Below are 13965 nucleotides of genomic sequence, written 5' to 3'. Positions count from 1 at the left end.
CCGAGAGACCCCCTAGCACACAACCCAGTTAAGCCATGTTCAGATTCCTGACCTCTTATAATAAATAACAATACATGATAACAAATCATAAACGTGTGTTGTTTTAAGCTACCAAGTTTTGGAGTGATTATGTCATTGCGCAACAATAGATAACTAATAAACCACCTAAAGCCAACCTTTTTTACTACCACCGATCTTCTTAATTACGATTTTTATCCCCTCTAGACCTCTAGATCTGAAAAATTCCCTCTATCAAACAAACCACAGTCATTGAACAAGAATTTATTCTCTTTCTAATTTTCAAAAATTCATCAAAACTCTAAAAGGATCTGTAGTAAAATCAGGTCCCTAACATGTTCATGACCTCACCAATAGCCAGGGAATTGGAAGAAAAGGCATCACACCAGGTTCAGAATTGTCTCACCCAAACCCAAGGTGAAGAAGCTTGATGAACTTGATGTTTCTTCTAATCCCTTCTGTGGGGCCCTGGGGTAGGTGATGATCCTAAATGAAGTTTTAAAATATTGAAATTACTATCTGAGAACTGTGCTCAGAGCTTTATGAAGATTGTATTCTTTTATCCTTGTACCAATTCTATGATAGGTGCTATTATTATGCCCATGTGAAAGCAGACATGGATCATCCGACTCCAGGGGTCCTACTCTTATCCAAAAGATGGCATAGCCACTTAGGGAGGAAAAATGACTTTCCCAAAGTCATACAAAATTAAGGGACACGGAGTTAAAATTCCTGATTTCCTGTCTACTTGTCCCAGAAGGCTCCTCTGGTCTTGTTTCTTTCCCACTGCCCAAACACTAATGCATTCCGAAGGCCAAGGCTGTTTCGCTGGTGACATATGGAGTACGGGGGACAAATCTGAAAAACATGAAGGACAGAAACATCAATAGAGGTGGCATCAGGCCGGTTCAGTGCCTCCAGGTCAGTGACAGCTGGTAGTAGTGGGCACTATCTAACCCAGAGGGGTATACTTCTCCCTGGCCTTTGAACAGATGCAGTACACATTACAGTTCCCAGTTATTTACCCCAACAGAAGCAAGTACAGGCATAGGTCATGTGAGGATGAAATGGATCATGGTGATAGGGTTGGCTTTGGAATCATACAGATGTGGGTTTGAATTCCCAACCCTGCCACTCACTAGATGTATGATCTTGGAAGACTCATTTCACCTCTCCAAGTCTCCATTATTCCATCTCAAAAATGGGAATGATGCCTCTTCCTCAGAGTACTGTTGAGAGGAGAAAATGAGGCAATGCATGGACAGTACTTGACCCAGTGCCTGGCCCATAATAAAAGCTCAATAATTGGTAACAGAAAGACTTATTGTTATTATTACCATTACAATGATTATTATCTTTCAAAGCTGAGACGGCCTGAATTTATGGGGAAGGCTTATCTAGTTTTAGGTGATGAATATATTTCTAACAGGACTGATTTAAAAAAAAAAAAAAGAATCTGACAATTTCTAGGACAGGGAAGTCCTTGTAGTTGGAATCTTCTAAGGGGAGAGCTTACCTTGAACGGGAAGATATTATTAACCATCTCCAACAGGCCTTTAAAAATAGTCCCCAGACAGGGTGCCTGGCTGGCTCAGTTGGCAGAGCATGTGATTCTTGATCTCAGGGTTGTGGTTTTGAGCCCCATACTGGGTAAAGAGATTACTTAAAAAATAAAATCTTAAAAAAAAAAAGCTCCCAGACTAGTCCTGAACCTCGGACATCTGCCTTTCTCTTCAGGGAGGGAAGAAGAACTGGGGTTATCACTGCCACTACCCCAGTGTGTGACTGACTCCATTCCCGGGAGCTGTAAGGATATTTAACATATTTGCTACAAAGAATATGTATACAACAAGGTATGTGGTCAATAGCCGGAGGATGAATCAGAAAGATCTGGGGCTCAATCAGTTCTATCACTGACTTGCAGTTTTGCTTTGTGCAAGCATAATCTCTCAAGCCCAGCCTCAGTTTCTTCTTCTGAGAGTGGAGGATAATAAAAATACTATTTCATAGGATTGTCATAGGATGCACTGAAATAATAATTATGATAACAAAAGCGAACTCCTGAGTGTTTACTAGGAGCTCATTAATGTCTTTTAATCTATTATTTTATTTCTCACAACAGCCAATGATAGAGATAGAAGTAATAATATTACTATTATCCCTACTTTAAGGATGAGAAAATCAGAGCATGGAGAGAAAAAAGAAAGTAGCTCTGAGTCTTTCTAGTCCATGGATGGTTTACCTAGACCCACAGACCCTCAAGGGGATCCGTGGATAGAATTCAGTGGGTTTGGGAACTTGGATGGTAAAATAATAACATCTTTATTTTCACTAGCCTCTAACTGACATGTTGTATGTCATAGGCAGAAATCCATCATGATATTAGCACTGACCTAGGACTATGTAACCAATAGAATCATGGGTATTGTCACATCAATGTGTACTTGTAACAGGTAGCTCAAAGAATTGTTTGTACTCATCACTACATTGACTATCTGTCACTCAATCTTGTTATTTAATGCAATAGTTAAAAATCACATATATTACTATATCACAAATGTAGGTCTTTAAAATATTTTCACAACTGCATTTCAAGATCATGGGTAGCTTTTGTAATTCTATGTGTTTTATTTTATGCATTTAAAATCATTATTCTGAGAAAGGATCCACAGGTTTCCCAGACTTCCAAAGGAATCCATGGCACACACACACAAAAAAAAGTAAGAACCATCATAGTAAGTCCATAGCTGTTAAAGCAATGGAAAACCCTAAATGTAAAGCCAGGTAACTAGCAAGTGCTCAAGGCATAGAGGGCGCTACAATAATATTATTATATTCAGCAAAGTCCTGTTCATCCAGGAGCAAATTTAGGGAAGTGATAAGGGACTCAATCCTGTTGACTATACCAAACACTATGGTTTGAGTAGCAGAGACACCTAATCAAGTGAGAGAGTAGGAGTGGAGATTTTTCTATCCCAATCTCCTTTTTGGGATGAAGAGAGCCTCAAAGAGCACTAGTGTCAGACCCCAGGACACACTGCAAATTAGTGTGAGAATCAATACCAGCAAACTGTTCTTCTGGAGTCAGTCTTCTGTCCTGTATAGGACGCAGTCTTCCAACATTGGACATGAAGCCAAAGGGTGAAGGTCCTTCTCTCTGGTGGCACACATCTCCATCCCATTTCCTTTTCCATCCTGGGCCCACAGATGTCAGATGACCAGCAAATGTAATATGGTGCAACACTTTTCAGGTCCGGAGGTCACTGGATTGTGATGATAGGGCATCTGTTACCAACACTGAATCCTGCCCACCGCCCCCCTCCCTTCAGACCTACTTCAACTTGGTTGGAGGGGCTTGAGAATCCGAGTCTGTATTCTCCACTGACCCACTTGCTCACCCAAGTGAGAACTGCTCTATAGTAGTCAAAGGATGAGTTCTGGAATTCAAATTCCAGTTCCACTGCTTCATAGCTAAATCGAGTCAGGCAAAATTACTCAAATTTTAGAGAGATCGCTTACCTCCAAAGCTAACAGTGCCTACCTTATACGGTTGTGAGGATCAAATGTGACAATGATGCAAAGTCCCCAACAGTGTTTGGTAGATCTTCAGAGTTCTACAAATATACTTTGCTGTATATTGTTGTTTTTTGAGTTGTGACCAAACAGCTTCACTAATGGGAAAATCCGTCATTGTTCCCTACAGAGGCATGATTCTCTGTCCTACCCTGCTTCCATGGGGCTGTGATGTACACTGTCAGTGACTCCCCCTCTGAAGAGTTACATACTGGAGGAACATTCTCTGCTATCCAGACTCTTCTGATAACCACAGCTATGCCCCAGAGAGAAAGAGACGGAGAGCCCATGAGATCTACTCTGGGAGACACCAAACGACCCTCTGACGAAGGATCTCCACATCCCAAAGCAAGGACCCTGACTCAGATTGCAGACTGTGGTCCAGTATTCTCTCTGCTTGACATAGACAACTCCTGAAGTGGCCAGAGAGAAGAAATTCACTCCAGAAGACCTCAGAGAGGCTAGCTTTGAGCAGCCCCTGCGAACTCCTGCCTCTTCCCTTGTGTCTTGCCCCAGGGGCTGACTTCCAATTACCAGTAGGCCATCTCTGCACCTAGGGCTTTCTCCATGCCTCAGAAATCCCTCTGCCCTCACACATGAGAGCCTGGGAGTTGATGTGTGAAAAGCTGAGCTCCACTTACATTTGGGTGGGATGATTTTGTGTGTTCTACCCCCCACCCCTCCCCCGCCCACTCCTACAGCCTTAAATTCCAGTCACTCATAGTGATAACTGGCATGAGAAGGTATCCTTTATGGCCTATTTTCCTTTTCCTGTCTCCCCTTCCTCCCCCGCCCCCCCCCAACACTGGTGCCCTCTTTGCTTCTCAGATCAACTTTTCTCAGAGCCCCTTTCCAATGAGACCATATTAAGGCAGGTTTCTACCTGAAAATTTCAAACTGAAATAATGTGAACAGAAGCCAGGCAGGAAATAAAAATCTAACAAATAGGGGAAGAATCCAATCTTCTGTGTTTTTTATGATTGTAGTCACTGATAAAAACAAAAGTGCAAATCTCAGCAACATTCTTGACCAGTGCAGATAAATTTAGTTATGATGAGGGGATCTAGCAATGGTATTATTTTTTAAATTTTTTTTTTATTTATTCATGATAGTCACACAGAGAGAGAGAGAGAGAGAGGCAGAGACAGAGGCAGAGGGAGAAGCAGGCTCCATGCACTGGGAGCCCGACGTGGGATTCGATCCCGGGTCTCCAGGATCGTGCCCTGGGCCAAAGGCAGGCGCCAAACCGCTGCGCCACCCAGGGACCCCCAACAATGGTATTATTTTTTAAAGGCAGGAAGTGAACCTAAGAGACACAGACTCCTACCAAAAAGGCTTCAAACAAACAAACAAACAAACAAACAAACAAAAACTGTTCTCCTGGAAAATTTGTATAAGTTGCTATGGAATAAAAATGTCCTTTACCTGTAACAATTTCCCATGAATCCTGTATGTATTAAAGATTTAGTTTTCTGTGCTAATACTGGTGGTCTCTGGTGGAAGCTTAGATTAGCATGTGGGACCCTAGGAAGTGTTAAAATCAAACACCAACAGGGACGGGCCTTGGGAATTCCCTGAACAGAACCAGTTCAGTCCTTCACACAAAGCTTAATTTAGCTTATTTTGCAAGACAAGCAAGGCTCACTTGACCTGGGTCACTTCATGCTGACACTTCTGAAAATCCTAAGCCAAACTTATTCCCCAAAATTGATATGAGGTCACCACTAACCAGTTCCCTCTCATTTAAGAAAATTCTAATATTGAAACCCATCACTGTGGGGAATCAGTAGTCACTGATTGCACATGATCTAAGCTGCTTTACAACGATATACCTCTGAGCCTCATTCCACGTTTTGGTTTAAATGCTCCCGGTTGGCAAACTGTCTTTTTGGTGTGTGCACAATAAACTTGTACTAAATACCACTGGGGTGATTCATTGATTTCATTTTTGGCTTCTTGTTTGTTTGTTTTTGCTGTATTTTGTTTGGTTTTGAACTTTGGACAAAAGATACACGGCAACCCCAACAGCATCACATATAATCAGTTTTATTGCCAGGTAAGAAATTCATATTAATATAGTGAATACATGTTTACAAATAAACATTTTTAGAAAACAAACAAATGTCTTTTTTTTTCTTCATTGTAGGAAGTATTATTGGTATCATAAACTCTGCAGTTGTTGACAAGTATTAACACAGGTTTACTTGCAGAACATACGGTTACTAAAATATTCGCACATAAAATATGCTCCATTTACACGGAAAACTGGGGAGGGGGGAGTTAGATGGGGGTACCAGGCAGAGCCCAAGGCGGGATGGAGGCTGAGATGCTCTGGGAGGGCGAAAGGAAGTCAGACTCTGGTCCCATTGGGTTGGAAGTCGGGGATAGCTAAAGGCAAAAAGTAGAGGCTAGTGCCAGGGCACGGGATGGGACAGGGACAGCCTCTCTGCTTTGTTCCGGTTTCTCTCTTCTAAGCTCCCCACCATAGCTACAGGATTCATGTTGATACACGGCAGCCACAGATCCATCAGTACCATGAGTTCCATCCCCATCCACCCTCCTGGGAGGAGGCCTAAGAATAAACCTCCTTGTCCAGCCCCCACCCCCTTGGTCCCAGTTCACCAAGCCAACTGGAAGGTCATGAGACAGAGAAGTAATGTCCTCTGCCGTCATCCTGTCACATCTTCCTGAGCGTGCTGCAACCTTCCTGCCAACACCCCCCAACTAACAACAAAACTCACTGGATGAAGTTTACCCAGAAGAGAAGGAACACGGAGGAGGGTGGGGTGGGAAAGAATTCTGTTGATTCAGAGACCAAGAAAGGTCCTTAATCAGCGTTGGGATAAAGGTCAGATGAAGTGAGTCCAGTACAAGAGGCAGGATGAGCCAAAGGGGAAACTAGACTCACAGGACTTTGGAGCTGTAGGGAACCTCACAGATAAGCAGACCCCGTATTTCCTGAAATATGCGCTGTGCATCACTGGCAAATGCAAAACGATTTGTAGTAGCACGTGGATCTAGCACTGGTTAACACCGAGTCACAGAGGGAATGGGTTCCTTTCCATTCTATCCGTCCGATGGAGTCCCTTGGAGTGCAAAGTCTCCACTGGGTGCTGGTATATCTTTAACAGCTCTTTAACAAATCTGCTAATCTTCTTAATAAAGAAAAAAGGGAGAGGGAGGAAAGATGGAAGGGAAGAGAGACAGAGAGAGAGAGACAGAGAGAGCGTGCGATGAGCCAGCAAAGGCCTGGCTCTGGGTTAACATCCTTCCACAGGCAACAATATCCAGCTAGAGCTTAACGATTGCCACTCTGTTGCCTTGGTCTTTGTTTTTATGCTTACTTTTTATTTAGGGTGATTGATACTGCCTTTCTGTTTGACATGAGGAAAGGAAGTTTTCCTTTTAAGAGTTCAAAGTATTAAGAGGGAATCAATTTAGATATTAAATATTAGATATTAAATATTTTGGTGGCAATACACAAGGATGCCAAAAGCAGGTACACGGAAAGCTAATATCACGGAAACCCTGACCGAAGGGCGGTGTTTATACCCCACTCTGGGGAACGCTGGGATCCCAGCAAAGAGGCTGAGAAAGTGGGCATTGTATCCGCCCCCACCCCCACCCCCACCACCAGCTCTGCTTTGTCCAGCGCAGAGCCACCTTCTCAGTGAGGATCTTCCAGAGTGGCACCTGTGCACGATTACATTTTTAAAAAATGGGCAGAGGTTTTGCCATTCAGAAAGATTGAAAGGCTTTCCCCGTGTTTCGGATGGGAGACTACGGCCCAAGGAGATAACATGCATTGTCAATGTGCCCCCCAGATGGAATGAAAAGAAGAACCCAACCCCGGATTTCCCTTGCTTCTGTGATGTCAGAGGAGAGAGAAGGTGAGGCAGCACGCCGCCGGGAAGCCACCTTGGTCGGGATGCCCAAGGGCCATCGGCTGGGAGGACCGATCTGAACAACCACCTCAGGGGGGATTCTGGTTGGGAGATGAATTCTTGGATGGATGTATCTGGGGAGGTAGGTGGCTGGGAGGGCCATGGAAATTACAAGATCCCAAAATGCTTGGGAGGTTTGGCGGGGGCAGGGGGGGCAGATAACGCTAGGACTGGGGGTGGGAGGGTGGGGGGCGGGGAGGTCTTCATCTTTAGGTACCCCCGACATCGTAGCAGCCCCCTCGGGGTGTGGGATGGCTGGGCTCACTGACAAAGGAGGAGAGGAACATCTTCTATTACTGCAGGAAACAGGACGCGGGGCGGGGGGTGGGGGGCTCAGAGAACACAGGTTGCACTTGGGAAACAAGACTGTCATTAAACAGTAACACATTGAAGGCACCACCCACGCTTATGACATTTTCAGTCCAAAGCAGTTGAAATTTGGCAGCGGCGGCGGCAACGGGCTGAGGGGGGTCGGGGAGAGATGGGTAAGAGAGGACTGGTTTCTGCGTCTGTTTCTTGTCTTGGAGGCAAGGCGGGAAATGCGGGGTGTCCCCTTCTCACCTCTTGTCGACTTTCCAGCTGTGGAGTATGTTTTTGTTCTGATGTCATTGTTTCCTAAGTCCCAAGGATTCTGGGCAAAAATGAATTTGCTGTTTTTGTCTGTTTTGTAGTGGGCTTGTCTTTGTTTCTCTTCTTCTTCTTCTTGTTCTTTAAAGTTATTTAATACTCTCTGGACCCTCTGCCCGCTGCAGAAGCCTACTATCCTTGCCATGTACATGGTCATGGTCTTTACAGGACTTCTCTAAAATGCTCTTTCTTTCTCATCACTGCCAGTGGGTTCAGGGTCTATTGACTTTTTGTGAGTTTGAGTGTGTGTGTGTGTGTGTGTGTGTGTGTGTGTGTGTGTTTGCTTCCAACATTGACGATATGAAAAGTACTACAAATAGAATGGTAAGGGTCCAGTTACTGTCTCACGCTTGGTAAAATTGTGTGTCCATGTCACTATTTCTTGAGATTAGAAGACACTTATGCACACAGCATTCTTCCCAGAGAACTCCTCTTCTCAAGTACGCTCTTCTCTTGTGTCCACCCTCATGCTCCCCCCACCCCAACCTGGCTCTTTCACCGGAAACAGCGCATGGTAAATGGTGTATGTGCTCAAATGGACAATTTCTCTAAGTTGTGCTACTTTTAATTTTTCATCATGGAGTTCAGTTGTAAGTCAGGAGGAAAAGAAAAATTAGCCCCACGGTGTGGGCGTGTGAGTTGGCCACCTGGGGCCTGAAGTCGAAAGAGCCGTGCCTCAGTTTCTCCTTTGCTGTATTGCTGAACGTCCCTGCTTCCGTCTTGCTCAGCTGCCCGCTGACATGTGTTCGGCATGACCCAAGAAAAGCGTGATTCTGCGTCACCAGTAGGTTTATCGTCGGTTGGAACGGGGAGTCAGGGAGTGGGGGGGAGCATGTCGGGGGTGGGGGGGACAGGGAGGGTGTGGGCCAGGGGTATTTTTTTGCCTCTCTCAGTTGAGTATGGTCTCCAGGATGCTCCCTGTAGTGAAAGCTCAGACAGTCACTTCTGTTTTGCTGTTAGTGATGAAGTATGGCTGTGGGGGTGGGTAGTGCTGGGTGCGAGTCCCCAAGGGGTCGCTGGAGCCCGACTCGGCTGTGCCAAGCTTGCCCTTGTTACCATAAGCCTGCCGCCGGAGGGAATGCTCGTTGGGGTCCCAGCCCTTGAAGTTGGCGGTGGAGTTGTAGGCCAGGGGATGTGGGGGCATCTTGTTGGTGCGGGACTTCTGTCCATTCTGCTTGGCAGGGCCATGCTCAGGGCTGAAGGCCCGCGGCTCGTCATCCACTCTCACTGGGTGCAGAGGTAGGTTCCCCTTGGCGGCCAGCTCGGCCAGGTGCCGTCGCTTGGAGGAGAAGTCATCATTTACCTTGTCGGCTGTCCAAGGTGGACGGAGATGGGGAGGACAGGGCACAGAGAGGGAGAGGGGGTGTGTGGGGAGAGAGAGAGAGAGAGAGAGAGAGAGTTAGGGATTGGCAAGTCAACCTGACCACAGCGTTAAATGGGCCAACAGTCCAAACGAGACACACACTAGAAACTCCATCTGGAACAGACAGAAGGAAGGAGAACAGAAGGAAAGAGGGTTGAGTTCTTTTCACAAGCAAGAGCAAGACCAAGAAGGTTAAAAAAAAAAAAAAAAAAGACCAAGAAGGTTAGGGCATCCCCAGTGGACACTCTAAATCCACACCCTCCCCGCCCCCACCTCCAATAAACACTTCTCCACCATAGTGCACCGAGCACTGTACCTCCTTGGTGTTCTTACAAAGTTCCAGGGTTGTTTCTTCATCATTAAAATCATGCATTCTCATTTTAACATCTTGAGGAATATTCATATCTGTCACCCACCATTCAAGATCGCCGATATCAATGTGTGGCTATATTTTCTCTCCATAAATGGGGTTCAATTTGGGATTTCTATTAGTGTGTTTGGTTGCTTTAAGCAGTTAAGTAGACCTGTGTTCAAACCCCAACTCTTCCACCTGCTAGAGGTGTAACTTTGGCTACTTAATGAAAAGGTAAGAAACTTCGTAGTTTTTATTACCATTAGTTTCTACATTAGGAGAGTAGTTACTATATATATATATATATATATACATATATTATATTTCATGCAGTTGTTTAAAGGGTTAAATGATATCATGCATGCAAAGTATTCAGGTATTAGCCCCTGCCATTGTAATTATCATTATAAATCACTGTTTAATTTCCAAATAACATTCTATCATGCATTTCTCCATGCTGTTATAAATCACTAATAAACAACATTTTAATGCCTACATAATATTTCATTGGGTGGAACTATTAAAATTAATCACTCCTCCCATTGATGAAGAGTTGTTTGCCAATATGTTGCTGACATAAATAAAGCTGAAATGAGAATCTTCAAGACTCAAGCTCTTTTTGTATTTAGGATCATTGTAAAAGTAGTTTCTTCATCTACATCAGACGACTGCAAATTATAGCCCCTGGATCAAATCCGGATGCTGCCTATTTTTGTAAATAAAGTCTTACTAGAACAGGGCCATACCCACTTGCTTACCTACTGTCTGTGGCTGCTTTTGCTCTGCAGTGGTGGATCTGAGTACACATGCCTGAGACTGCGAGGCCCATAGAGCCTAAAATCTTTATTAGCCAGCCCGGAAATGAATGACCTGAAGTTAATTACTTGACAAAAGGATGTAAACATTATCAAGGTTCTTGATACATATTGCCAACTCCTCCAAAAGAGTCACACCAATCTCTGTGCCATTTCACCACACCATCTCCAGCACCGTGATTTCTTTCTCTTTTTCTTCCTTGTTTTCTTTCATTATGATCCTGGCTCCCTCCTTCCTTTCCTCTTCCTTCCTCTTCTCTCTCTCCCTCCCTCCCCCTTTCTTCCTTCCTTCCCTCATCTTTCTTTCCCTGTGTATTTATTTGATAAGTTTATGAGATCTTTTATTTTCTTATACTTCTTTTATTATAAGATCCTCTACACTTTTAAAATTTATTTCTTAGTGGGACATCTGACTGGCTCAGTTAGTAGAGCATGTGACTCTTGATCTTGGGGTCATGAATTTGAGCCCTACATTGGGTGAAGAGATTATTTAAAATAAGATAAATAAAATAAAATTTATTTCTTAGCAGTAAACTTTAAATTTACATCTCTTTGGAGATGAGAAATATTTGCTGTTTTCCCATCTATGCTTCCATCATCCCACAGCCTTCCAATATCCCACATTGTTACATAGGTGAATTTGTGTATATGTACATTCATGGATGCCATCATTTTTCCATGTTTCTTTTCCATTTGATCCTTTCAACAACCCTAGGAAGTAGGAAGGATGGGGATTTTTACTCCTGCTTGATTGATTCGGAAATTGTCAAGCTCAGGAATATGAAATGATTAACAAAAGTTACCCCCAGCTAGTGGCTGAGCCAGGGTAGAACCTAAGTCCAGTAGACATTATTTGGTGCTTTTCAAAGGCCATAGAGGGAAAGCTTCAGTTTTAGGACCAAGGGCACAAAAATATGGCCCACTTGCCCGCTCAGTGTCCATGGCAGACGTCACTCATTGATCATAGTGCTCTGTCCAAACAAGTGCAGCCTCTGCTCAGACTCCTCAATACAACACTCCAGTAAGCCACACATTAACCTTCCAGGCTTCATACCATTTAAGTTGGGTTTCTGTCCCTGTTAATGTATATTGTCCTGGCTACTGTGATCTTTCAAGAGAAAGTCCCCTTTGCCATAAATCTTAGAGCTTCTGAAGATATAGAATGTCAAAAGGAATCTGCTACTAAAGATGCGAAGAGCACACATTCTGAAAATACCATGCATTGATTAAAGGGGTATGAGTTAAATTCAAGTCAATGTAAGATCCCCATCTTTCTGCTTTCCAGAAGAAAGTTCTAGGTTTCCAATGCCACAAAGTCTCAACAGAAGGACGCTCTGATATTCCCCTTTGGACTTGGGGTAGTGGGGGAGGACATGAATCCAGTTACCTCCAGGACAGATTCATTGGTATTTCCTACTCCAGGTAGCCAAGTCTGAAACCATTAACAATAAATACAAATATACCTTCTTCTTCAGGTCCTTCCTTAACCCCTGGATGCAAACACCCCTGAAGCCAGAAACAAGGTAGCATCTTCCTCCTCCAGCACAACTGCTAAGCCTGTCCAGCTATGCCTACAAATGCTGCTATAACCTATTCCACTCCACCTCCAACTTTGAACATCGCTCCACTTCAGCCACCAAACTGGCCTCCCTGCCTTAGGCCTCACGCCTCGACCCAGTCCAGTCTCCACACTGCAGCCAGAGGCATATTTCTGAAATGCAAAACCTACCATGCCCCTCATCTACCAACATCCTCCTCAGGTAATTTGCTCATTCATTCATCAGAGAGTCAGGGGCCATGTGCTAGGCAGTACTAGGCAGTGAAGAATCAGAAATGGACAGGGTCTTTGCCCTCATGGGGTGGACATCTACTAAGCGGAGACAGATAGTGACCAAAGAATCCTACAAATAACATAAAAGTATATATACGGGGGATGCCTGGGTGGTTTAGTCGGTTGTGTCTGCCTTTGGCTCAGGCCATGATCTCAGGGTCCTGGGATTGAGCCTCACATCCAGCTCTCTGCTCAGTGGAGTCTGCTTCTCCCTCTCCCTCTATGTTCTCTCTCTCTCTCTCAAGTAAATAAAAATCTTTAAAAAAAATTAAAAGTAAAAAAATTTTTTAAATAAAATAAACAAAAAATTAAAAGTATAAATATGGTAGGCTTATGAATATTTATAATAAGATCTCTGAGCTGGTCTGACAACAAGATGTTGCAGCTTTGAAGGCAGAGACCTTATCTTTCCATCTGTGGGGCTCTCAATCCTGGCAGTACTTGGGAATCACATGAGGGAGCTTCTAAAGCATTCAGATTCCTGGATCCCTCCCCTGAATAATTCAATTAGAATCTCTGCGGGTCAGGCCCAGGCACAGATTTTTTTGAAGCGCCCCTCCACCCAAATGATTCTAATGTACAGCCAGAGTTGAGACCACAAGCAAAGCCCTGGTGTCTAGCACAGTCAGGGCACATAGCTTTTCCTAGAGAACTAAAGGTAAGTGACCTCCAATCTCATTCCTGTTCTCTCTTACCACTTCCCACCATCTTCCCTTCTAGAACCTTGAACAAGGTCACATACCACCATGATAGGTTCTTCTCCATGGCACACATTGTACATGCCATTTTGCACTCGTTAATCCACTGCGTGTATTCCTGTCTCTCTCTCTCCCACTGCAGTTGCAACAGGGCAAGACCAGGTCAGATTCCTGCCCATCACTGTGTGCACAATGTCCAGCCTACTTCTGGCAGATATTAGATACTCAATAAGTATCCAGTGAGTGGATGTAAAAGCAAAATATTATGAATATGCATAGAATATTAGGGCAATCATAGGAGTGGAAGCTCCCCTCCCCTGTTCCTTCTGGGAGTCTCTTATAAAAGTCTCACTCATCCTCATTACATCTCCAGTTGTGATCTAGAATCATTCATTCCCATGTGCCTCTTTCCAGACAGTGGACTAGTCAAAGATCTGCTCAGAGAAAGGAATGTAGTCAGGGTTTCCTGTATCTGACAAACTGAGACAATTGATTATGAAGTAGGTATTCCAACAGCTGGGATAGGTGATGCTTCCTCAAAAAGTTCTAAAGGAAAGAAATCACAGAGGCATTAAAATCTTGCCAATCAGTGCAGGGATGGGGAGAAGGCTCTATTCAGGGAATCATGAGGTCCCACAGGGAGAATCTACAACCTCCTCCACAATCAACCCTGATTTAGTCTCTTAGTGAGCCTGACTCTGGGGACCCCCGGATTGTAGAAAGTGTTTGGTACTTGGAGCAAGA

General features: G+C 44.2%; 1 protein-coding gene and 1 long non-coding RNA gene across 3 annotated transcripts in view; both read right to left on the bottom strand.

The window, feature by feature from the left end:
* Positions 1-295: 295 nt before the first annotated feature.
* Positions 296-4233, bottom strand: LOC140638463 (uncharacterized). Its single transcript, XR_012035489.1, has 3 exons — positions 3082-4233; positions 1158-1247; positions 296-876 (listed from the first exon to the last, which is right to left on the bottom strand). It is a non-coding gene; the product is annotated as an uncharacterized lncRNA (long non-coding RNA).
* A 1388-nt stretch (positions 4234-5621) lies between these two features.
* The window catches only part of SHISA9 (shisa family member 9), a 288046-nt gene continuing 279702 nt past the window's right edge, over positions 5622-13965 (bottom strand). For both annotated transcript variants that reach the window (XM_072835841.1, XM_072835842.1), the window contains one exon: positions 5622-9473. In XM_072835841.1, the coding sequence (XP_072691942.1) occupies positions 9094-9473 (380 nt within the window). In that variant the 3' untranslated portion in view covers positions 5622-9093. The remainder of the gene's footprint in view (positions 9474-13965) is intronic.

This window comes from Canis lupus, chromosome 8 (genome assembly GCF_048164855.1).
Source record: "Canis lupus baileyi chromosome 8, mCanLup2.hap1, whole genome shotgun sequence".
Taxonomy (NCBI): Eukaryota; Metazoa; Chordata; class Mammalia; order Carnivora; family Canidae; genus Canis; species Canis lupus.
Note: the sequence above shows the minus strand (reverse complement) of the source record. Positions and strands in the feature narration are given on the sequence as shown.